Source organism: Macaca fascicularis, chromosome 5 (genome assembly GCF_037993035.2).
Source record: "Macaca fascicularis isolate 582-1 chromosome 5, T2T-MFA8v1.1".
Taxonomy (NCBI): domain Eukaryota; kingdom Metazoa; phylum Chordata; class Mammalia; order Primates; family Cercopithecidae; genus Macaca; species Macaca fascicularis.
In genome coordinates this window covers 51,925,102-51,952,639 of record NC_088379.1, presented here as the reverse complement: position 1 = coordinate 51,952,639, position 27,538 = coordinate 51,925,102, and the positions used below count along the sequence as shown (strand labels likewise).

Here is a 27,538-nt window from a genome sequence, read left to right as displayed (position 1 = left end):
CAAGCTAGAAGTCAGTGTAGACATGTCTCCAAAATTCTGAGAGAAAATTATTTGCAACCAAGGATTCTCAATTTAGCCAAACTATTAATCAGGTATAAAGGTAGAATAAATACTCTTTTTCAAACACTGAAGTCTCAGAGCATTTACCTCCCATGACTTCTCAGGAAGCTACAGAAGGATGAATACATAAAATAAAATAAAATAAAATAAAATAAAATAAAATAAAATAAAATAAAATAAAATAAAATGGCATCCCAGACACAAGAGAGAGAAGCAAAGTGAATTAGACAAAGGCCAGTTCTGTAACAGGCCCCAGGAGAACCCAATCTAGGGTGAAAGAGAATAGCTGAAGGGTACAGATGTCTCAAAAAAATGGATATGATAGATTATTTGACAGGTTTTATTATGAGAAAAAATTTAAGACATTTGACAAAGCTGTTGTAGGGCATGGGAAGAGTTGGGCCAGAAATTTGAAGGCAGTGAAGCAGATTTAAAAAATGAACAAGGCAATTATTAAATCCAGGAAAAACAGAAAGTTATAAAATAAAGCTATGTAATCACAGCCTACTATTTGGCTCAGCAATAAATAACATTTATCTAGTAAAAACAAAAAAAAACCCATGAATATGGATGTAACCAAATATTATAAAAATAACTATATTTAAAGGATACAGGAGGTGAGGGGATAGGGTATGAAACTAAAGATTCCAACTTCACAATAAAGGAAGTCATAGAACAAGAAAAGAGCTGTAAGCAGTTCACTACTGTTGGAGAATGGCCTTGAGTTGGGGCAGGGGAGAAGGTGAGTGCTACTTTTGTATATATGTCTTTTAGTACTTTTTGACTTTTACAACCATGTGCATGCCTCTATGTGATAAATTTTTAAATTTAAGTTAAAAAAGGGATAAAATTACAATACAGTTAACTTTGTACCATTTCTTATCTGCTACTTAAATATGTCTAAACTGTACTGGAGAAATTTTTTAAAACCCTCTCCATTGGAACTAAGCTATGGATTTGTACTAAGCTTATTTCATTTAAAAGATTTAGTTATAAATTATTAATTCCCCCCCTCACCTATCCTTTTACCTACAAATTACCAAAATGCAAAGCTCTTTGCAGCCATCTTTCTTTTTTATATCATTATTATTCACTCATGACTCTAGGTGTTTAGAAGTGACTCTGAATACAGAATGTCTTTAAGACAGAGGATCACAGAAAACACATATGAGATCTCCTTCCTCTTATTCCATTCCCCATTGCTAAATCAGGAAAGAAATGTTACAATTTGTCCAGAACTATCTACCATATGACTGTAAAACTTTCAGCAGTGATGGTTATCATTTTTGTCATACTATCATTAGGATTAATTATACATGCTAAGGGCTGTAATAAAAAAATACCGAGAGCTAGCAATTTGCTAGGTGTCATGGCTAACATGAAGTTAGAAAGGATTCTCCCAAGAATGTATCAGAAGGACAAAAAAGAAGCAAAGGTTAAATCAGGGGTTCTGAACTACTTTTCTCCCCAACATGGCTAAGGAATAGAGCACTCTCCATTGCTCAGAGGCTCACCAGTCACCTCCCCTTACCCAAGGGGGGTATAATGTCCACTCTTCTAGTGGAAGAAGAGAGGTGAGCAGCTTGAAAAAAAACCCCACAGGTAATTCTAGCAGGCCCTGTGTCCTGCTGCCCCCCACTCATGGATATGTTTCCTCTGCTCCCCTTCCCTCTGCACTCTGCTCCTCTCATCCAACTGAGATACCTCATTTAGGGATCAAATTAAGAAGATATGTGTCACCATGGGGCAGAAGATAAGAGCTCAGAGCAACTTGGACATAGAACATTTTACAACTTGCCTCCACCACCTCATGCCAAGACTGATGTTGAGACTGCGGAATGATTACAAAAGGAGAGACTGCAGCCTGCAGGAGACAACTTCGGACAGCTGTCCCATCATCAGTCCAGACACAGGACTCCCATTTCCCTTACCAACCCCGGATCCAAGAAGGGATTCAGCACATTCTCACTCTCTCTCTCTTCCTCACCCTTCCCATACCTGCTTCCTATATATACTTGAGTGCTTTGGTTAATGGGTAAAATAGTAATAATAACAGCCAACATTGACTGGACTCTATTACAACTCAACATTTCGTGAAACAAAATTTCACACGTTATTTGAGATTTTGTCCATAATATTTAGATATATAAAGAACATAAACGTAAGGTGGAAGGTTTTCCAACACTTTCACAGATTCGTGTTCTAGCCTAAGGTAAATCATACACATCTCATGTGACTTTTTGTTTTTTCACCTGGTAAACAAAAAGAGGAAAGGGACACTCAGATCGGTCTCTGGGCCCCCACCCTACAGGCCCCTTCTTACCCTTTACCCTCAATGATTCCATCAGAACAACTCTGACTTTTAGACCACGTTAACTTGCACTGCAAGACTGCATGTGAAACACATTTGAAAATGGCAGGTAAGGCTCCTTCTAATTCCAGCAAGATATTCACTCCAATACTGCCTTGTCAACAGTCACACCTCAGTTTAATGTTTCCAATATGCTGACTACATGGTCTACACATATACGTCTATGTTAGAGATGTCTGTCTGCTCTGATTCCTTAGAATCTAATACAGGGCATTGCCATCTGGGCTGGTTCAACCTTTCTCCACACATTCTACCCCATCTAATTATCCCCACCTCACCCCACAACACACCCTTTGCATTAGTCACTAAAGCACCTGGCATTAGCTCATCATTCCAGGTGATTTCACGTCTGTGTACCTTTGCTGAAGTTGTTTTTTCTACTGAGCATGCCTTCTGTCTACCAATGTCCACTTTGAAAATTCATATTCATCTTTTAATGGTCAACCCAAATACCACCTCCTATATGAAACCTTTTCCGATTTCTCTTGGCAGGATTAATTACTCTTGTTTTTGTACGCTCTACATTAAAACCATCAATTACAAAATATAGTTCACTGCTTATATATCCATTTCCTATGCTACTTTAGATTCAGTGAGTACGTGGGAAGGTTTGTTACATGGGTATATTGCATGATGCTGAGGTTTGAGGTCACCACCTGGGTTCCCATCACCCAGGCAGTGAGAATAGTACCAATAGGTAGTTTTTAGTCCTTGTCCCCTGTCCTCCTCCTCTTCTCCCTTCTACCAGCCCCCAGTGTCTATTGTTCCCATCTTCATGTCCATGAGTACCCAATGTTTAGTTCCCACTTAAAAGTGAGAATATGAAGTATTTCATCTTGTTTCTACTTTAATTCACTTAGGATAATAGTCTCCAGCTTCAAAGCACATTTGTGAGTGATAGTCAAAGTAGTTCTTATTACCAACTCCCTGACTTTTTTATTTTTTAAACAGATAAGGAACCTGAGGCTTGGAGGGGTTATGTATCTGTCTGGTACCAAAAACTTTGTAAGCGATAGAGACACGACACTATGTTTCTTGGTATCTACAGCAGATGCTGTGACTGTCTCACACATCTCTCCTTTATTAGGTCGGTTTATCCATCTCTCAGCAACTTGTGGGTGTTGCTGCTAACAGCTTATAGCTGCACCTTTCTCCAGAGAATTGCCCTCCATGTTAAAGCTTGGGAGATTATATACATTTACCCTAGGGGCCTCCCACAGTGAATGACTGACTGATACAGGGGTACCAAAGCCCAGCCACTTTGGTGACATTCAAGCCCCAAAGTTTCCTGTGCAATCAGGCTGAGACTAGACTTCAGTTGAAACACATCTTTGCTTATCTTGGTTCCCTCCCCATCATATTCCCTCACTTTCTTACAAGTCCTTTCCTCAATAAATGACTTGCACATCCCTGTCTCCATCAAACCTAACCTAGGATAAGAACTATGTTTTATGATTCCAAGTCCAGTGGCTTTCCCACTGCAGAATGTTGTGTGGCTAAGGAAATGAGGAAGATGCTAGTTGCTAGTCCCTTTCTTATCAATGCTGGTAACTGATCCAGGATATACATTTTTCCTCTATCTCAGAAAAATCATGTAAACTTACTTCTCAGCCTATCTTGTAGTTACGTCTGTCTCAAATAAGGACAATGATGTTATGCTGTTATATATAAGCTTTTAAGTATTTCAATTAATATACTGTAGTGGGATCATTTTATTTCACATTAGATCATTTGCTAATTACAAAAATGTTATAAATCTAAAGTGTATATTAAAGAAACTCAAAGGTCTATGAAATTAATATCTCATTTTATAGCAGCATGTAAAATAATTCATCATCTCAGAAATAGCTGCCTACAAAATGATATCATTATTACCTTCTAAGTTTTCCCATATTATTCTCTTCTTTCAGGCCTAAAAATGAGGTAAATTTTATAAACTGTAACTTTCCAAAAATTCTCATGAAAACCACAGTTCATTCTGTTAGCAAGTATCCCTGGGAAATGATACCTGTATCAGCCAAGGTCCAAGTGGGAAATCAAAAACCACTTTAAATCTAAAACAGAGACTTTAACAACAGAGAATTGGTGGCACAGGCAATGGGAGAGCTGCTGAGAGCCAAACAGGAAAGTGAGGGAGCCCAGAGATTAGCAGCAGCAGAAAGCCACTACCCACCTCCCCAAGGTACAGCATAAAGGCAGGTGGCAGACATTTGGATCACCTAGAGGAAGCTGGGGGCCCTGGCTTCACCTACCCTCAACCTTCCAGAACCTTCCATTGGTTGATTCCTGCCAGAAATCAACTGACAAGAAGGAGCGTGAGAATCAGTCTAACCTGCAAGGTTTGATCCTACTGTTACAGGGGGCAGAGCAAAGGAAAGGCAAGGCAGGCATGTGCAGGCAAACAGGACCAGGATTAGCACATTGCCATGGTGCAATTGCAAGAAAGAGCATTAGAAACAATAAAAGGCCCCCATCTGAGAAGCAGCACACACGTAGAGCTCATTGCCTGGAATTCCAACACCAGAGAACAAAACAAGGGAGAGTCTCGTCTTTGATTTTGCAGCTAATGAAATTATAAATCAAAACCGCAGGGAAAGCCTTCCTACTCAGGTTTGTAGCAGCACTTACATGTATTTCAGGAAACCTCACTAGCATCATTAGGATCAGTTTGAGGAACAGTCTAGGCAGCTTTTCAAAAAAGTGTATTTCCTATCAGGCGAAAGAAAAACTTATCCAGTTTTTTTTTTGTCAATATGTTCTTTTTCTTGTCAGTTAACCTCTAAGCCCTTCTTTAAAAATATAAATATTTGCTGTGTATCTGCTATGGTAGGTTTATTTAAGGGATTACTGATTTTAAAAATATGTTTCTACATGTTTGGGTGAAAATCATAGTGTGAACACTACATATTATAATTAATGCTTGCAATGATACTCCTCATTAAAATAAAAGAGAGTTGATTCAAGCATCAATCTTTGAAGCAAAATATTAAATTTAGTAGAGAAAAGTCTATTGTGAAAACTGGAAATGTACTCATTAGCATAATGAACCTAATGCTTTTTCAAATTATTCATTTTTACCTGTTTTTATTTCGTAGGTAATATAATCAGAAACTGAAGTATAATTAGAAACTGTGTTATGAACAATCAGGATATGTGGAAAGCAGAAAACTTGAAAAATACAGAAACTGTCATAATCCCACTAGCACAAATACTGTTAGCATATTCATGTTCTAGTCACAAATCATTTATTGACATTCCCAAATGAGCTAAGTCTGGTGCTAGAAAATGCATAGTCTTAATTTTATTTTAAGTCTAAATTGGCTCCCATGGGCCATGGGGAAGCGAAGCAAGAAAAATAACATATTTGCTGCCCTTCCCACCATACTTCAGTGACACAAGAGTCTGAGTCCAAGGAAACCTACCAATTCTGCGGATGCCATATACTGTAAATCAACTGTCTGGTTTCCAATAGAGATTCCTATCTCCAGCCAGAATCATACTTCACAAGCTCCCTAAGTAGCATCCTAAGAGGAAGTGATCCCTACAGGAGTGAGAACTAAAGTTCCATTCAAGAACCTTTCTCACCTTCTTACCTTAGTTCTACTGCCTTGTCCTTCAAAATGTTTGACTCTAACAAAATTAGACTTTTACTTCTAAAAGGTGAAAGACCCAAAGGGGTCCCTCAAAACCTAGAATCTGTGTCATATAATTTAGTGTCACATAATTCCATAATGTTTTACTATTCTATATTTTTACATGCATATTTTTTCTCAATTCGCATCAAGATTGTAAACAAGGTGGCCAAGGTCATGTCTCATATTTCCCTGTTATCTACCGCATCGCCACCCACCAAGCCCCCAGGACATGCTCAACAGATACCTTCGATATGAGTAACTCTGACTTCAAAATAAAACCCAAATTATTGCATACAAATAACAAACGACACTCTGCAACACACTTCACCAGATGTTTACATGGCTTTCTCACTGATTCTACCCAGGCCCATGCTCACATACCAGACCCCCGGAGAGACCTCCTTCGGCTATGTAGCAGAGAATCCCCCACCATTTTCTAGCCCTTACCTTGCTTTCTTTCTCTTCATAATACTATGGCTACCTGCTAGAGTGTTGAACACATTCCCCACTGGAATATGAGATCCACAGGGGCAAAGCCCTCATCTTTCTTATTCACTATCATATTCCATGCCTAGAACTGAACCTGGTTCATAGTGACACTCAAGTAAGCATGGAGCAAATCAGTATGTGAATGAATGAAATTTGTTACTACACATGAAAAACTATATTTTAAAACATAAAAGCAAAGAATTGGCCTAGAAAATATTTAAAATACCATTAAAACCTTTAATTTTTTCTTTAAATTTTATACTTGAAGGCCAAATAAGGACCCCATCAATTAACCATTTTAAAAAGTTCAAATGACACAAAGGCATAAAATAAACTCAGGCAACCTGAAGAGTTTGGGGCATAGTCTGAAAACTTTTCTCTATGTACATACAAACATAACAAATAATAACTAATGGGTAAAAAATTGTAAACATCTAATCCTTTTAAAGGTAACCCTTTGAAACTTAATCTTTTATAAACATCAAGGATTCTAAGTACAAGAATCCTTTATTTTTTAATCTATAAATTTTAAGTATTTATTCTTTGGGTCTCAGTTTCTTCATTATAAAATGAGGATAAATAATAACTCACAGGATTGATATAGAAGATAAATGACAAAATATATCTAAAGTGCTTAGCATAGTGTTTGCACACAGAAAAAACAAAGTAGGTAAAAGATAAAACCTATGTAAGTGTAGATATCAATGAAAACCCAAGAGGAGGACCTACCCATGAAGTGGAAGTGAAAGATGCTACTTGGAAGTTACAGCACTTGAGATGAGTTTTGAAGGACCACTGGGCATCAGTCAAACTCAGGAACTGGGAGCTGAAGGTCATTTTAGGCTGAAGGAAGAACAACTTCCTCATACAAGAATTTTAGCAGCTGGCATCCTTGGGGAAGGAACCATGTTTGTGGAAAACATCTTAAAGGGCGGCTCTGCAAAGGCAAGGCAAAGCCACAAGGCCATTGTCTGCAAGAAGACTTCAAAAGAAGATGGAAGCTAAATGGCTTGGCATGAAATATAAACCAAAAACTGCAAGTGGGTGAGAGCAGAGAAGAGAGAGAACATAAGGGTGAGAAAACAGAAGACTTGATAGGCAACAGAAGGAAAACCCTGGTAATAATTATTTGAGTCTAGAATCAAGCTCAGTTTTACATATAATTACGAAGTATTTTTGCACACTTTGAATACATAATGAATTTTCCAGGAAGCAAGCTATCATACAAATTTTATAAAGACTGTACTGTGATAGTTTGGAATTTTCCAAGAGTTGATAGCTGTATTCGCATCCTTTTGTTGCCGTTAAGAAATTACCACAAAGGTAGGGGCTTCAAACAGCACAAATTTATTGTCTTATACTTTTAGAGATCAGAAGTCTAAAGTGACCCATTGGGCTGTGGTCCTTCAGGAAGTTTTAAGGATAACCCCTTCTCTTGCCTTTTCTAGCTTCTAGTGGCTGCCAGCATTCACTGGCTCATGGCCCTGGATCACTCTAGCCTCTGTTTCTGTTGCTGTATTTCCTTCTCTGACTCTTAACACTCTTGCCTCTCTCTTACGAGGACCCTTGTGATTACATTTAGCCCACGAGACAATGCAGTATAACCTCCCTATCTGAAGATCCTTAACTTAATCATATCTGAAAAGTACCTTTTGCCATGTAAGGCAATGTATTCACAGGTTCCAATGTTTGGGACATGGACATTTTTGGAGAAACCATTATTCTGTGTACCACAGTCACCCTTTTGGGCAACCACATCATGGAATATAGCGGTACTCATATATTAACCATTCATATTGCTCTGAGTAGCTAATAATAAAACACCTTATCAGACTGCATTATTCACAGTCCCAGCTAAAAAAGGTAAGAATCCCTGACAGTCTTTTATTTTTCTGGTAGACTCCTGACCAATAATTGATATTTACTTATTTAATTTCCTCTTATTTTTTCTTGTACTGTTAAGAGAATTTTAAAAATTATTCATAAAGGATATGAACAGACATTTCTGAAAAGAAGACATGCATACAGCCAACAGACACATGAAACAATGCTCGTCATCACTGGCCATCAGAGAAATGCAAATCAAAACCACAATGAGATATCATCTCACACCAGTTAGAATGGCGATTATTAAAAAGTCAGGAAACAACAGGTGCTGGAGAGGATGTGGAGAAAGAGGAACACTTTTACACTGTTGGTGGGATTGTAAACTAGTTCAACCATTATGGAAAACAGTATGGTGATTCCTCAAGGATCTAGAACTAGAAGTACCATATGACCCAGCCATCCCATTACTGGGTATATACCCAAAGGATTATAAATCATGCTGCTATAAAGACACATGCACACGTATGTTCACTGTGGCACTATTCACAATAGCAAAGACTTGGAATCAACCCAAATGTCCATCAGTGACAGACTGGATTAACAAAATGTGGCACATATACACCATGGAATACTATGCAGCCATAAAAAAGGATGAGTTTGGGTCCTTTGTAGGGACATGGATGCAGCTGGAAACCATCATTCTCAGCAAACTATCACAAGAACAGAAAACCAAACACCGCATGTTCTCACTCATAGGTGGGAACTGAACAATGAGATCACTTGGACTCGGGAAGGGGAAAATCACACACCAGGGCCCATTATGGGGAGTGGGGAGGGATTGCATTGGGTGTTACACCTGATGTAAATGACGAGTTGATGGGTGCTGACAAGTTGATGGGTGCAGCACACCAACATGGCACAAGTATACATATGTAACAAACCTGCACATTATGCACATGTACCCTAGAACTTAAAGTATAATAATAATAAATAAATAAATAAATAAATAAATAAAATAAATTATTCGTAAATAGGTTATATTATCCATACAAGTAATAAAAGAGTCATCATTACAAAATGTTAAATATTTACTGCCAAATGGGTTGTTGAGTGTGACAGGACTGAGAATCACTGAGTTAGAGAGCTAAATATTATTTTTAGTGAGCTAAGTGGTGCTAGAAAATCTAGCAAATATATTTTAAATCTGGTTATGGCAGTAACAGTAAGTCTGAAATTGAAGGGAAGTGTTCTACAGGAAATATGCCTGTAAAGTAGACAGACATGCTTCCTCTGTACTGCAAATGTAACAGAACTTCCTTCTTAGCTCTGCATGCCGTCCCTCTCAGACACTGCCCCCTTCTTGGCCAGCCCTCTCCTCCTCACTCTCTGCTTCAGGCCCTGAAGGCATGGAGAAACTGACAGATAATGAAGTACTCCCAGCTGCGGGAGCACCAGACAACTGGGCTCTTTACCATTTCATGAAGCATCATAAAGGAAAAACATGGCTCCGCTGATAAAGGCTCTTATATTAGTATAATGATGGCTAGCGAGGCAGGGGCCAGGGAAAAGGGGGAGGTCAGTGAAAAGACAGGAGGACAGGACACCTCAGATAGGGAAGAGAGAGTCCTGAAAGCAGGGATGGGGCCCACTGGGCTCTTCTGGGTTGCAGTAAACACCTTAGGCTATTTCTATTAATATATGGACTGTCAATTTAAAATAATATTTTTAAATTCAAAATGGATGATTAGGGAAGGACGAGAGAAGAAACACACAGCAAGGAAGCCAGAAAACAAGTTTGAGTGGCCACAGACATACTCCCAGAGCCTGGAAGGTCATTTCAATACAGCTCTAGGATGAGTTATGTGAATTCTCTTCAGCTGCAGGGTGCCCCCATGCCCTCCATTCTGGGCTCACACTTTATGGTGAAACAGTCCCTTCCCCATTGCTCTTGCCTCCACCAACCACAGGTTGTCTGTTCATTGTTTTGGTCTTTAGACTCCGGTCTCTCTCTGTGTCTATGTATTTCCTGATTCTCTCTCGTTCCTTCTCTCCCGTATCCTTCTCCTCCCTCTCCTCCCTAACACTGCACTGAACAGAAGGCGTGAAGTACAAGAAAACCAACAGGCCACATCTTCCCACTGAATTAATTCAGCTCCCCAGAGCCAGTTTATGTATGGCTGCGCTGAGGTCATGAACCTCGTAGGGACCATCGGGATAGTGCAGTCATGTTGGCATCCAATGAGCATGACGATCTAACTGTGGGCTGAGTCAGCCAAGCAGTACTAGACTTTATAGTAAATGGACACGGGTAGGTTCTGGAGTCAAGCTGCTTGGATCCTGGTTCTGTCAATTATTAGCTGTTACCTTGGACAACTTACTCAATATCTTTCAACCTCAGTTTTTTTCAGCTGTAAAATGGGGAGGATGGGAAATAATAGAATTTATTAATAAATTATTTGTGGTGATAACTAAGATTGTTGGCACCCTCTTAAATTCTGTGCCTGCCTCACTCAGCTTACCTTAGACCTGCACCTGGTCATGGTTCTGGAGGTTCTGAACCCATCAGTACAGGCAGTAGCCCCCCAGCATCCTACCATTTGCATTTTAAAGTTCAGATTTTCCTTGTTCCTTCTTCCTTTTGTGAATATATTAATATTTCTCCCTCCTATTTAATCCCTACATTGGTTGTTTCAGGATTGGGTATTGATGTTTGAGAATATTTTTTGGCCTGAAAGATTCATGTTTCGAATAATATATGAACTTGGACCAATGTAATTATGTAGGAAGCCAGCATATTCATATGTTAACACCTATCCTTAATTTCATTTTAATAGAAAATGATTCTTAGCTTAAATAGGATGTAGAACTGTCATTCTGTAAGTCTAGGGGCTCATAGGAAAAAAAGATTGTATGAAACGGAATTATCATTTATTAAAAAGTATAAATGTCATAATGCATTGCAAGAAAAGAAGTTTAAAACAAAGAATATTTGTTCAAATTAATTTTTTGGAGCCTAACATGTTTCAAAGAAACTCTGAACTGTAATTAATGAATTCGCTAAATAGAACGTGTTTGCAAGACAGCCCAGGGTTGAGCTCCGCTAAAATGTAAGGACTTCAAACTCCTCAAGAAAATAGTAGCATAATATCCCACAGATTAGAAGTCAAAGACTTCAGTGCTAGTAGGGGCCAGGAAGGCAGTAAGAGGCATGAGCTGAAGAGTATCAGGAATACAACAGGGAAAGGTGAGGACTGTGATTAACTGCAGGTGCCTTGCCCTGTTTAGAGTGGGCAGAGGCCTTCCCCATGGTTGATCATTGGCATTTGGAAATCCACACTAACTTTCCAGATACTCCAATTTTTCAAAACAAGTCAGAAAGCCAAGTATCTATGTGAAAACACTCACATTTAAAAATATTGGCTCAGTATTTTTTAAAATCACTCAAATGGGCAAAATAAAACATAATTGAATTGTGAATTTTTTTTGAGGTAGGGTCTCAGTCTGTCAGCTAGGCTAGAGTGCAGTGGCATGATCATAGCTTACTGTAACCTCTAACTCTTGGGCTCAAGCAATCCTCCCACTTCGGCCTCTCAAGTAGTTAGGACTATAGGTGGGCCACCATGGCTAACTAATTTTTTAAATTTTGTTGTAGAAATGGGGTCTTGCTGTGTTGCCCAGGCTAATCTCAAACTCCTGGCCTCAAGCAATCTTACCACCTTGGACACCTAAAGTGCTAGGATTACAAATGTGAGCCATCGCACCTGGCCTGATTTTCTAATCTCTGCACAGAGAATGATATTTGTTATAAGAAGTGGGAGAATTGAGATGGATTTTCATTCTTTATTTCTTAAATCTTACCTTGAGCATTTCTGAAGAATTGAAGATTTTAATTTACTTATGAAAACTTTTGTTTTAGTTAACCTAAAATAAAGGCTACCTAGAGACACAAAACCAAAATGTTGACCTCATAACAGTCTGACCAGCTTTTCTGAGTTGTGCCATGAGTTTTCCAGTTGGTAGTCCCTTCAAGAAGGGAAGAAATTACATCACATCTGGGTGACTTTACAGCTCCTTTCCAACATTTCCCAGCAAAACCTCACCTAGGCCCCACCTCTGAGAGTGATCGTCATTCTGAAACACTGGGTTTAACTCACAGGCTAGAAATGCACTCTAGAGGATGAGCTTGAATAAACCTACTGAAACTTAGGAAACCAAAGGGGAACTGGGAATGGACCAAGTTTAATATTTAACAAGATGAGCTGTACTCTGAGACACTATTATTTTTCCTTTGCTACAGAAATACAAGGTGAATGCTTTGAGCAATCCAGCTTGGGCCTTACTTCCCACACAATTTACAAGAATACACCTGCTGTTTGCTGAAGAGGGCTCCTAAAGTCACTGGCCTACACCATTCCTGAAGCCCAGTCTTCCGAGTTTGAGATGCTTGACTGTAACTTAAGCAAATCTGAACACACAGTCTATCTTTGGGATGTCTCAGGATATTTGGAAATTAAGGGAGAGAAGATGGGAATGAAGGAGACCCTTGACCAGAGCCAGTGGGATATGGGGGGAGTACAGACCTTGGTAAGACTTAGGTTGCTCTCCACCAAGGCAAGGGAAGAGAAAAAGGATAAGATAAAAAGTGAAATGACTTCAATTCCCATTTAACAAATGCCATCACATTAAAAAAAATCTATGGCACATTGGACCCCATAAATATATACAATTATTATCTGTCAATTAAAAACAAATTTTTTATACAATCCATGATATACTCTCAAAGCCTCAGACCCAGGTTCATATTCTCCAAACGCTATTCAATAGAACAGAAGTTCAAGAAGAGTAAAAGCACTGGAGAGCCTGTCCCCTGGAGCTCATAGTGATAGAATTTGACCTACATTGCTAAAATGCCAAGTTTGTCCTTCTGGGTCTTTTTATGGATAAAATTCAGAGAAGAGATGACTATAAAAGTTAGTGTCAGTGTGTCTAACACGTAGCCTTTGATCACTTGAATAATACTTGTCCCAAACAATTCCCTCTATCTAAAAGTTAATTAGTACTTTTTAATTAACCAAAATATTAAAATGTTAATTCAGCATTTTTTCTGGAAAAGAAAAATAGAAATAATAGACTCTCCTAAAATCCCTATTGTTGTGAGTCTGTAGAGAGGATCTCTAACTTTTAAATTCAGCTTGCTTGTTTTGTCACTTTTATTAGGCAGCATCTTCCAAAAAGCCACTGGCAACTTTCACAGGCCATAGAAAGATAACATTGGATTAAAGATAATACACGCTCTACTCTTGGGAGCCTGATTCCCTTTCCATCTCCTGTCAGGATCTTCAAGGGTAATTGTCACTACCAGAAAGCAGTGACTTTTATTTTCCCTCAAGGTAGATTCAGTGTTCGGACCCTCATAGTGATATAAAAGGCCCAGTAAGAACTGCATGGCAGGACTGGAATTTAATTCTTGGGTGCTGTAAACTCATCCTCTGGTTTCTTCTTCTTGACTTGTCCAAGTCTAGTTGCTACATTAAAAACTTCCTGCATGGGCCAGGTGCAGTGGCTCACGCCTGTAATCCCAACACTTTAGGAGGCCGAGGTGGGTGGATCACGAGGTCAAGAGATCAAGACCATCCTGGCCAACATTGGTGAAACTCTGTCTCTACTAAAAATAAAAATAAAAATAAATTTAGCTGGGCATGGTGGGGGGCACCTGTAGTCCCAGCTACTCAGGAAGCTGAGGCAGGACAATCACTTGAATCCAGGAGGCGGAGGGTGTAGTGAGCCGAGATCACACCACTGCACTCCAGCCTGGCAACAGAGCAAGACTCTGCCTCAAAAAATTTAAAAAAAAAAAACCTTCCCTGCATTACTGTTAGAGAGCATCTCACTCTTTCTGACATTCCTCCAAGGGGACGTAGATCATTCTTGGGGACTCTGGAGACCTAGTGCAGAAAACACATGGCCAAAACCAAGGAAGCACAAGGGAGGAAACACAAAAATTGGAGCAGATACTTGAGGGAAATGGAGCAAAGGCTCTGAGTCATTTTTGGGAAAAAAAGATAAATAAAAATTGATTCAGTAACTGTGTTCCTTCATTTTACCCAAATGAGTTGAAAACACATCCACACAAAAACCTGCACATAGATGTTTATAGCAGCTTTATTCATAACTGCCAAAACTTGAAAGACACCGAGATGTCCTTCAGCAGGTAAATGAATAAATAAACATGATACATCCAGAAAACAGAACATTATTCAGTGCTAAAAACAAATGAGCCATCAAACCATGAAACTACATGGAGGAAATTTAAATGCATATTACTAAACAAAAGATGCCAACCTGAAAAGGCTACACACCGCATTATTCCAACTATGTGATATTCTGGAACAGACCAAACAATGGAGAGAGCTGGGTGCGCTGGCTCAAACCTGTGATGTCAGCATTTTGGGAGGCCGAGGCAGGCGGATCATTTGAGGTCTGGAATTCGAGACCAGCCTGGCCATCGTGGTGAAACCCTGCCTCTATTAAAAATACACAAATTAGACAGGCGTGGTGGCAGGCGCCTATAATGCCAGCTACTCAGGAGGCTGAGCAGGAGAATCGCTTGAACCCGGGAAGTGGAGGTTGCGGTGAGCCAGAATCATGCCACTGCACTCCAGCCTGAGTGATAGAGCAAGACTCCATCTCAAAGGAAAAAAAAAATGGAGACACTAGAAAGATCAGTGGTTGTCAGGAATCGGGGGGATTAGTAAGCAGAGCACAAGAGTATTTCAGGCAGTGAAACTATTCTGTTCGATACTACAATATTGGATACATACATGTCATTATACCTTTATCAAAACCCATAGAATAGTCACCAAGGGCGAACCCAAATGTAAACTACTATGGACTCTGGGTGATAAAGAAGCATCAACATAACTACATTGATAATAACAAATGTACCACTCTGGTGCGGGATGCTGAAAGTGAAGGAGGTTTCGAATGAGGGCAAGGGAGGGGAGACTGAGTGGAGAGCTTAGAAGGGCAAAAGAACACTGCTAATGGAGCATCAGAATCGAATGAGAAAACAAGAATAACACAAGAAATGTTCAAGAGCCTTTTTTAGTCTTTAGCGAGAAAAATTAAAAGCTACTTCTCCAGGGGCCTGAGACTAACATTAGGCACCACCACTGTTCATGGCATGGTTTGCTCTCCTGTAAAGTGGGGGCACAGGGTGTTCTTATCAATATTTATGAAACTCTCAGACACTAGATGCAAAAGAGAATGAAGTTGGGAAAATTACAAATATTAACAAAATACAACTTCTGTTTGGAGGAGAGTTTGTGGTTGAGTGGGAATGAGGGACACTACACTCATAAGTGAGGAGGTTCATGGGAAATGGGGGTTGGAGGAAGATCAAGGACTGAATACAAAAGTGCCAGCCTCAGTGCTCCAAACTGGAGTACTGGCTGTCTACCAATGACATGCATTGTGACCCTAGGTCATCTAACCAATTAATGTTTCCTGCTGAATTAATCTTGAAGGTAAACAATGTAATTTTAAGAGCAAAGATGAGGTCTTTCTACCAACCAAAACATGTACCCTACTTGCTAACATGTACCCTTCTGCTACCTATTAAAATGCAAATACCCTTAAGAGATATTAGACTTGAATTCATATAAATCAAGTGTAACTTACTGTGAGTTTATTTATCTGATCTGAGAAGATTGTTTGATAGGAAAAAGGATATAGTAAACTCAAATTCACAGAACACCATGGCATGGTGAAATGTTTGGCTGGGGGACTGAGGATATTTAAAACACTCTATTAACTACAGGCTTTAGTAAATCAATTTTCTTTCTGAAAAAAAAAATGGAATGAAAACACTGAAGTCATGGTCCATGAAAGAAAAAATTGATAAGCTGGACTATTAAAATTAAAATTTTCTCCTCTGTAAAAGACACTGTCAAAAGAATCCAAAGACAAGCCACAGACAGGAAAGAAAATATCTGCAAAAGAAATATTTGATAAAGAACTATTATCCAAAATACACAAAGAACTCTCAAAGCTCCACAATGAGAAAGAAAACAACCAGATTAAAAAATTGTCCAAAGACTTTAGTTGACACCTCACCAAAAAAGATATACATATGGCAAATAATCATATGAAAAGATATCACGTTATCAGGCAAATGCAAATTAAAACAATTAGATACCACAATATGCCTATCAAAATGACCAAAATCTAGAACACTGATAACACCAAATGCTAGCAAGGATGTGGAATCATAAGAACTTTCATTGCTGATGAGAATACAAAAGACAGTTTGGCAGTTTCTTACAAAACTAAACATACTCTTACCATAGAAGCCAGCAATCACACTCCTTGGTATTTACCAAAAAAGGGTTGAAAACTTATGTCCATCCAATAGGAATGCTTATAGCAGCTTTGTTCATAATTGCCAAAACTTGAAAGCAACCAAGATGTCCTTCAGTGAACGAATGGATAAACTGTGGTACATCCGGACAATGAAATATTATTCAGTGCTGAAAGGTTCAGAGCTATCAAGCCATGAAAAGACATGGAAGAAACTTCAATGCATTATTACTAAGTGAAAGAAGGCAATCTGAGAAAGCTACATACTGTATCATTCCAACTATGTGACATTCTGGGAAAAGCAAACTATGAAGACTGAAAAGATCAGTGGTTGTCAGTCGTCGGGGGAGAAAGGGATGAAAGGCAGAGTACAGAGGATTTTGAGGACAATGAAACTATTCTATATAATACTGTAATGATACACTTCATTCATTATGCACTTGTCAAAACCCATATAGTGTAATGTACCAAGTTATATAGATTGGATGTTGTCCCCTTTAAATCCCATGTTGAATTGTAATCCCCAATGTTGGAGGTGGGGCCTGGTGGGAGGCTACTGAATCATGAGGCCAGATTTCTCATGAATGGTTAAGCCCCATCACATTCGTACTGTTCTCGTGATAGTGAGTTCTCACAAGAACTAGCTGTTGAAAAGTGTGTGACACCTTCCCCCTTGCTCTCTCTTGCTCCTGCTGTCACCATGTGACATGCCTGATCCACTTCGCCTTCTGCCAAGCTCCCTAAGACCTCCCCAGAAGTCAAGCAGAAGCCAGCACCATGCTTGTACAGCCTGCAAAACCATGAGCCAATTAAACCCTTTTTCTTTATAAATTATCCAGTCTCAGGTATTTCTTCATAGCAACACAAGAATGACCTAACACATCAAGAATGAATCTTAATGTAAGGTAAGGTCTTTGAGTGATAATGATGTGTCCATGCAGGCCCATCAGTTGTAATAAATGTATCACTCTGGTGGGAGATATTGACAATGCAGGAGGCTATGCATGGTAAGGGGCAGAGGGTATTCAGGAAATCTGTGTACCTTCCACTCAATTTTGCTGTGAACCTAAAACTGCTCTTAAAAATGAAGTATAATCTGAAAAAAAAATTTTAATGAAAACAATACAGCCACTGAATGTTTGTAAAGCAACCAGAGCATTGACTGCATACTATTTTACTATTGTTATTACTCTTGAAAAGATACTTAGGGAGCAGTGAGTAGATTTTATGGAATGGAGACAAAAGTCTTCTATTTCTCTCAGCACAGTTCACTGAAGTTCTACATTAGGGAAACAATATTCATGTGCAAGTTTTGGTCCTGTATTCATTTACTTTCCTCTGATTCTCTTGAGCCACAGGGATCAAGGACAGGTTTTGGGTATTTCCGTGTCCTACAAAATATATCTCCATGAAACCTAACCTTTTTCATTTTTCCAGAATTTCCAGAAAAAACTACAAGATCTTGACCACATGACTATGGCCTTGGAATTTGCTCATGAGGATCTTGGACATCAACACTAGAACTTGCTGGCCTCTAAGGCCAGCTTCCCCTTAATGTTCTGACTGAAGTACCACACAAAGCTCTTCCCTTAGTTCATTTAGTGCTACTCAGGCAGTTGGCACTTTTAAACAAAAGAAAGTAAACAGAGAGGGGGAATAAACCATTTTTAAGAAGGTTGACTTATATAAAAGAGGTTCCTGATCTTATCACAGTTACCTACTACCAGGACTCTAAGGTCTTGGCTGTCCTAGACCCTGTCTCCCAAGCTATCAACCACGTTAGAGCAAAAAAGCCCATTAAGCATCATGGCATCCAGCCTGGACCCTTTAACTCTCACATCCCTGCATGCAAACTTCTTACCACCTACCACCAGGGACCCAAGAGCTTTCCAGTGTGCCTGGCCTCTCAGCCTTTCCCATTAATTCCCTGTGTCTAGTTTGACACTTGTCTCTTCCCCAGTTAATGAATGACTGTCCTTCAGGAGAGGCAGCTGCCCTCCCCTCATACCTCCCTACACCCATTAATCTCCCTTGGACACAGGTCAACTCGGTAGTAGGCCTAATAGATATTTTACCCACAAGATAGCATTACATCTATGTAGCAAGACACACACACATAACACACCTGCCAAGATGAAAAAGAGTGAGGGAGAATGTGCAGCTGAGATGTTGCATCATACTCACTACTAAATTGTAAGAAACAGACTTGAAAGCCGGGTCCATCTATCAGTGTTTATATAACCCTTGATGGCCAGCACAGCATTCAGTATAATTAGCCACCAATAAATAATTGTTGCATTAAATAAAGATTGAATAAGTTTAATGATTTCTCCCACTGCTTAAAATCTGAAGTGAAAGATCAGTTCTGTGCTCTGACATAGGCCCTGATAAATTTTCAGTTTTTAAGGACATCCTCAATAAAGCCTCCGCTGATCAAGCTCCAGGATGAACTTTTCTCTGCTGTTTACTTTCCAACACAGAAAACTTTAAAATACGTAAAGTTGGAGAAATAATAATCAATTAAATAAACAACTCACTGGCAATGGAACCACTCCAGGGCAAATGCAATATAGATACTTTTAAAACTACACATAAAGTCACCAAGGCAAAATGAACTTCTCATACTTAAAACAAGAAAAATATATTTAGCAAGAATTAGTATTTACTGAGAACCTACTATGTGCCAAGAAGTATGATCGGCACATATCTTATATTGTTTTGTTTAACCCTTACGACATCCCTACACATTAAGAAGTATTATCTCCATTTTAAAAAGGACTCAGAAAAGTATTTCTGTCCATAGTCACTTGTTTAAGGGGTTAAAAGCATAAACTTTTGGATCCAGACTGACTAGGTTTAAATTCTGCCTCTGCCTCTTCCTAGCTGTGTGTGTCTGGACAAACATAGCTTAATATATTTGTACCTTGGTTTCTTCATCTGAAAAATGGAGCTAATGATTGTGCCAGTTACTAAATTATCATCGCTCATCTCCAAGCCCACCTTTCTATAATCTGCTTTGTGATGCTTGGGGCTGGAACTCTGAGAACCATATTTCTGCTGAGTCAGCTGCTTCTTGTAACATCTGACAGTAGGGGCGCTAGCAAGAGGGGCAGAGCCGGAGGAGGAACATAGAACTTGCGCCTTCCTTTGCACTTCCTATGAAGTTCGCTTCGGCAATACCATCCTCTTTTCCCTGCTACAGAGTCACTGAGTCAGTTTGCAGTTTTTCCAGAATCAGCCTCATTATGTGCCCCTCAGGGACACTGGCACCTGCCCCCTCCTCAGAGGTCTGAATTTCAGCTCTGTGGGGCCCTTCCAAGTGTCTAGGAGGTGTTAGTAATCCCAGCTCTTTACTTTGCTCCCTCAGCCCTGGAGATGGCAGCTGCTCCCTGGAATTGCCTGCTACCTACCTGATACCTTACAGCTCTCTTTCAACCCTTCTTTTTACCCTTTTCATTACCTTGTTAAAACATGACAACCGATTAACCAGTTATATTCCCTTTTCCAATAATTGGTGTGGTATTCTTCTGACAAGCCCTGAGAAACAAGAACACCTACCTCATTAGGTCACTGAGACTATTAAATGAGTTCATCGTAAAATGCTAGTATTGTACCTGGAGCATAGGGCTTGCCATATCAATGTTAGCTCTTTTTATGTGGTAAGTATTGGAGCTGGGTGGGAACCTGGGTCTGTCCATCTTCCTGACCAACATAATGTTTCTTTAACAAAAACAGCGACTGTTGACACAGGCATGGGCTTAGTGCTTCCACATATGTTGCTTCTTTTAATCCTCTTCAGCACCTCTTAGATGCTCTGAATTTTTGCAGTGTTTTTTTCTCTGACAATTGGCATCAAGAAAGGTGTTCTGAGTTACTGTGTCCATTATTCTGAAAGGCTAGGCAAGTACTCCCATCAGTGTAAACTTCTACACTGGAAGAATATGTAAATATGAACCTCTCTAAAGTTAAACATGAACTTCTCTGAACTTGTCCTATGTATCGCCAGGAATTAACATAATTTAAGTGTGTATGCGTGTATTCATGTGCGTTTGAAAATTAATATTTTGAAATTTCAAGTTTTCAATTGTTTGAATTTCTAAACTATCAATAAAATATAGAACCTCAAAATTATTAAAAGGCTCTTTTACACCAGGTAGTGGGATATAAGTGTTTTCACATATATTATCTCATTTTCTCCTTAACATATACTACCCTAGTGGGTATGATCATCTTCTCTACACAAATATGTTCAAGATCACATAGCAAAGTGGCAGAACCAAGAATTGAAACCAATTCTTTCTGACTCTCAGAGCTTGTGTTTTAACCAATTCATCACAGGTCATGAGTGAGGGTCAGTGTCCACAAGAAATGTTGAGAGAATAAAGTTTAGTAAAAATATGAACTGAGATAGGAACAAATTCCTTCACTGTGAAGTGCTTAGAAAATAAAAGAGCTGAATATAGTACGGTATCTTCTGACCTTGCTTTCAGAATTGCTTGTAAGTCATGGGAAAATTCTCCGGTTCTGTCACTGGGTTTCAAGAATCTCCCTCAAATTACATTTCATTTCAAGGATCCCTTTCCAATTTCAGTTTTGCTATTATGAAGGCAAAGCAAATGAGAATAAGAACTACTTTGTTTCTGGGTATGCCCTGGCTGTCCAAAGACAAGTCATTCTCTTCAGGAGGGGAAAAAAAAAAAAGCACCCACCCAAAATAATTATTTTTTAAAGCAACAATATAGAAGAAAAAACATACCTTTTGCTTGGTGCTTGATTTCAGGCCAACTCGGGAATGACTTTTAGACTAAAGGAAAAAATGAGAAAGAAATCTATGAAAAACACAGTATAGTAGTACAATGTATTTTGAAGTCATTTCTTCTTATAGAAGGTATAAGTTTTAAGTTAAAATCCTTTCCCCTAAACTTCCTTCATAGCATCTAGAAATCTAAGACTAGAAACACAGCACAGACTCCAGTGTTGAAATTTGAAATTTATATACTACTTAAGTTGCTGAGAATGCAAAGACTGACCTACACTTTGGCAATGCCTTGTTCATCTTTACCAGGTCAGCATCTTTTCTTAGAGGACACTGGCAGAAACCAAAAACTGCAGCATATAAAGAAATGCCCGCAGCTCTAATAAAGGAAAGGGAAAAAAGGAAGAAAGTGAGTGAAAGGAGAGGTAAGAAAGAAAAAAAGAGAAGGAAAGGAAGGAAACAAATGTCCTACAAATTGGAACACAACAAAACAGGCAGAATGAAGAAAAGAATATGCTTATGGGAAGATTTCCAAGTGCGCTTCTATAGGGCAGATTTTAATCTGTTAAACAAATTTTCATTACATTGAAAAAAGCTCTCAAAAACATTAGTTCTTATACAGGGCTTCTTTTTCTTCCAGTTTGTTCATGATTATCTAAACTGATCTGGGATTAGCAAAGGTAAACCAGGCATTAAGCCATGCATGAGAATATTTTGATATGGAACATTATTATGATTTTTCTCCCAATGAGAAAAAAGCAAGTAAAGCTTACTATATTTAGTATTCACATGGTGAATATATTTTTCTTTAAACATACTATGAATCAAAGTTAACTCTAAATCATTTGCTGCAACATAGCTAGAAAAATGTCTTCCTAAGTAAGCAGTCCTCAAACTTTTTAGTCTCAAAGTCCATTTATAGTTTTTAAAAGTATTGAAGTTGCCAAAAAGCTTTTGTTTTTATGGGTTATATCTACTAATATTCACCTTATTAGAAATTGGAGTTGAGAAATTTTTAAACATGTATTTATTAATTCATCTTAAAATAGCAAGAATAAGTTCACTACATGTTAAAAAAACATATTTGATGTACACACCAAAACAGAAAAAAATAGTGAGAGGACATTTACATTTTTGCAAATTTATTTAATGTTTAGCTTAAAAAGAAGATAGCTAGATTCGCATAACTGCTTTTGATTTCATCTATCTTGATAGGTTTTTGCTTTCAATTAATGAAGAAAATCCAGCCTCACTCAGATATGAGGTTGGAAAAGGAAAGAGTATTTGTAATGATCCTTTCAGAAAATTGTGGATATTCTTCTCTGATAATATGCCAAAACTTAGCAAGTGGTAATTTCTTAAGGGTTAAGTTGCAATATACAATCTGCATGAACATCATACCATAACATTTTATACTCTGTTACATTAAAATGTGTTGGTCTATCTTACAGTTTGAATAGATCTTTTGTAGCATCTTGTATTGGTCATTTTGAAAACACTGGTTCAGTGAGTTATGTAGAATTCCCATATGTTGACCCATTTCATTATATAATATCCCCAAAATCACATTTCGTTAATAACGAATCTCACTGAAAAAATCTTCAACTGCTTATAAGCTATTAAGCTCATAGTAACAGATACAAGCTTTCTAAAATTCTAATATTCTCTTGAAAGCTTGAATTTTATCACAGGCAACAAATACCATCAGTTGCTTCCTTGAAGTAATACACTTAACTTCATTCATTTTTGCAAACATATCTGCCAGCCACCTGAATCTAAATAATCATAGTTCATCTCTTGTTCTTTCAAGATAAAATGGTCTTTTATGAAAAAAGAGACTATTTCAGCTCACAATTCAATTGCACAGTGCTCTTCCTCAAAACAGCCACTGAAACTTTGAATGGAGCAAAAGTGCTGTATGCATACTTTTCATTTTATCACACAGAATACTAAAGCGATGTGTACTCGAGGGTTAAGATTTAACAAACTTAATAATTTTTAGTATTTCATCAAGGGCATTCTTAAGTGAAACAGACATTTTTTTCTGCAGTGCAAATGCACAGTGGTGAAATTATAAAGATTACTATACAGTTTGGTCCTACTGCGTTAAGTCATGCTAAAGCTCCAACAGTTTTAGCCACTATTGCTTCTACACAATCAGTGCAAATGTCACCCAATAAAAAAGGCAAAGAATATCTTCTTAAGAGTTTTTACTTCTGAGATTCCCTTTGAGAACTGCCACCCTTAGTCATTATATAACAGTTGAGCCTAAAGCAAAGAAACAAACCTTATGAGGAACAGGGCCAATGAAAAGCAAGTTGTCATTGTCCCTACTTCCCTTCTGCTGCCTTAGACAAGAGAGACCAATAGAGAGACCAATCAGTAGTAGACGTCCTTCGAATGAACAGAGCCAGGATGGGGAAAGAAACTTGAGATGAAATCAAGTGTTCATCTTTCACTTATTCGCATCATGTTTTGAGATCTAGACTGTTATGAGATGAATTATTTCCCACTAAAATTTATATGTTGAAATTCTAACCCAGTACCTTCGAATGGGATTGTATTTGGAAATACAGGCTTTTGAGATAAATAAGGTAAGATTAGGTCATACAGACAGGCCCTAATCCAATATGACTGGCATCCTTATAAGAAGAGGAGATTAAGACACAAACAATACCCATACGCAGAGGAAAGACCACATGAAGACAAAGATATCCATCTACAAGCCACGGACAGAGGCCTCCAGATGAAATCAACCCTGCTGACAGCTTAATCTTGGAGTTCTAGTCTCTCTCAGAACTGTGAGACAATACATTTCTGTTATTTAAGCCACCCAACCTGTGGTATTTTATTATGGAAGCCCTAGAAAACTAATACAAACCTACTCCAAAGAAGAAGTCAAAAATCCAGAAAACGGAGATCCAGCAAAACAAAGCCCTGAATCAAAATGGACCATTATCATCACATTCGTTGTCAACCATGTAAATTGTGAGAAAGACAGTCTGGATCAATTCTTCTCAAACTCTAGAGTTCATAAAGATCAGTTAGGGAGCTGTTAACCATTCCATTTTCCCAACTCCAACTCCAAAAATTCCAAGTAAGAAGATGTAGGTGTAGGATATCTCCCTGGAATGTGCATTTTAACAAGCAGCCCAGAGAACTGAAATAGATATATGGTCTACAAAGAACAATTTGAGAACCACTCACCTACCAAGGATAGTGGTAACTTGGGCTAGGAGAAGTGAAACAGGGTAAATGTTGGCAAATTATTCACACTAGCCCAAAAGCAGATCTACAATAGTTCTTTAACATCTCCAATTAAAAAAAAAAAAAAAGCCCACAAACTGTGTGTGTATTTATATTTTTTAGAAAATTGACTGGGTTTCTATACCATATTAAATCCCACAAACATCCATGAATATGGCCTTTGTATACAACTCAAAGTCATGACAGTCAACATGACTTAAAGGAAAAGCCCTCAATTTCTATAGGGAATTAAAAGTCAATTCAATTCTAAAGAAATGTCTTTTTCGTTTGACATTAAATGAGCTCTTGGGTCTTGACAGAATGGAGGGTGGGCTTAATAAAGATCATCTGCATTACACATACCATGCTATGGAGTGGGTCTCCTATTTACAATCCAGTGGCCTTCTAAAAATTTCTTTCACAAGTTAGGTGTTAAAGATTAGAGTTTACTTTCCCTATAGAGATCATTTTATAGGCTATACCACAAAGGCTTATTTAATCACTAATATAACTGAAATGCTATGCAATTGCAATAAAAAGCAGTAAACTACCACACTAATGACAATTAAAGAAAGTAGAAAATAATAAAAATCAATTAAGAACCTGTTTTACTTTTTCCATATATCTTGAATAATAGTGTAAAATAAAATGTATATTTAATTTGAAGAAGATGAAGACCAAGGTAGAAATTCTGGAATTCTGAAGAGGTCTTTACAGAAATTTCAAGACATGCTATTCACAGCTAATGTGACCGATGCCCCTCACCCTTCCCTCCCAAGTGGGTAGTTTTGCTTTTCTCAGTTCAAATGCATCACCAGCATTGCTCTGATCTTTAGCATCTATGAACAGGGTCACTCAGGACTCCTAGTGGTAAGGAGGAGCAAGGTAACTAAAGGCTATTAGACGGCTTCCTGAGGCAGGCACACTGGCCCAGGTCAGCTCCCACCAAAGATGGACTATTGCCTATTTTCACCTGTCTCCTAGCTTGGAAAACGCAGAAATGGGGAGAAAATGAAAAGGAAAAAAACTTGCTTTTCTCAAAAAATTGAGTAAAAATTCGAAAAGAAAGGAAAGATAAGGCAATGAAAGCTATTCTACATGAATAATTATCTCAAAGGAAAGAAGGAAAGTCATGGAGAAGAGGTAAGTAGGTCAGAAATGTGCCTAAGTCAGACTTTAGCTGGCATTAGAGTCCAAGAACCCCAAGATTGCTCTCTGGAGCTAATGAATGGCAAGAAGGAAAGGAGAGCAGAGCACAATAGCTTGCCAGTGGGGAAGGTAGGGGAGGAGTTGTTATGTTGTAACTGGTACCACATATACAGGAAACATTCGCAGATCAGGTATACAGCCTGATCTGGTATATCAGCCAATACAAGAGCTAGTCTTAGTTGGAAAGAAGAAACTTTACAGCACATTCTGAGTAACTTCGTGCATGGGCTCAGTGGGCCACCTGGTGGGGCAGCAGTTTATAATGGGTTCCACAGCTAGGGCATTGCTGCTGGGTCTTGCCTTTGTGCAGCCAAAATCAGATGACAGCACTGTTGTCCTCTTCACAGATGCAGCCCGCTATACTCTTGTTGGTGATGGAGGAAACTAAATTAGGGTCTTCCTTGGTGCCTGAAACTGCCTTTGGGGGTAATACACTATATAGGTCCAGTCCCTTCCCTGCAACCATCATGACCTGCATCTCCAATCCAGTCGTCAGCTCATCATCAGTAGGAACACCACCTCCAGATGCCATGGAGCACGCCACAGCCACCCCATTGGGACCACAGGCCCTCAGGGCCTGCACAGCCAGTGCTCCAGCTCCATGAAGTAACCTTGAAACCATCACGCCTGCAACTTGGGGAATGTCTATATAATGTTTTATTGTAGACTTCAACACATTTAAATAAAAATAGCCTACCTAACAAGGCTAACCTTGACTCCCACATACACACACATAATCAAAAGAGACAGGAGCAGCAGCAGAAAACCTTATAAAAGAAATCCCTGATTTCCTTCTATAATTGAATAACAAACTGTCTGGAATTTTGACCTTAACTTTTATAAGTAAGTGTTAGTTAAAATAGTGTGTTCTCTAAAGTTACTCTAGAGTTCAAAACAGCAAGGGTTGAATGTGATTGTTTTCCAGGTCTATTTATGAAAATGAGTGTTCTGACATCTAAGCCTGCAGTTGTGACTGAGTACAACGCATGCAGGACTTTAATGGAAACCAAAAGGGAATTTAAGTGGCCTCTCCCAGCAAATACTATGCATTTTCCCCACCCATGATAGTACTCACATCGAGAAAGGGGTCTGCATTTATGATCCCTCTGCTATTTTTAGCTGAATTACGAAATGATTCAGGTTGCTCTACCAACATTAGAGAATTCAATTTAAACCCCAAGATGAAACAGACAAGGGAGCACTCTTAAACATGGGCTTTGGTCTAAGCGCCCTTAAATGAACACTGCAGGGTAATGTAATGGGATCACTCTGTAAATGGGGTGATTAGCAACCCAATAACTCATGGGAGTAATAACCTGTTTGGAAGTGTCACCCCATGCTCAGAGACTGGCACAAGGGACACCTCTGAACTGACATGACATTAAGAAAGTCTCCCACTTCACATCCATGTGTTGCCTGTTTTCTGGAATGACACACAAGAAGAAATGGCTAAAATAGAAAGTTCAGAAACAAGAGTGTTTGTCACTTCACAATTTGCAGGATGCTAACAACGCAGTCAAGACTGACTACACAGTCTTGACAGAAGATACTCCTCTGATTTGGGAGTTGGTTTTCAATCCAATCTTC

The 27,538-nt window shown here is 38.7% G+C and overlaps 1 protein-coding gene and 1 pseudogene across 3 annotated transcripts in view; both read right to left on the bottom strand.

Moving 5' to 3' along the window:
* The window catches only part of RASGEF1B (RasGEF domain family member 1B), a 613,701-nt gene that overhangs the window by 471,653 nt on the left and 114,510 nt on the right, over positions 1-27,538 (bottom strand). For all 3 annotated transcript variants that reach the window (XM_005554946.4, XM_005554947.4, XM_045392417.2), the window contains exon 2: positions 21,497-21,544. In XM_005554946.4, coding sequence (XP_005555003.1) covers positions 21,497-21,544 — 48 coding nt within the window. The remainder of the gene's footprint in view (positions 1-21,496; positions 21,545-27,538) is intronic.
* On the bottom strand, positions 26,181-26,573 carry LOC102141450 (cytochrome c oxidase subunit 5B, mitochondrial pseudogene; annotated as a pseudogene).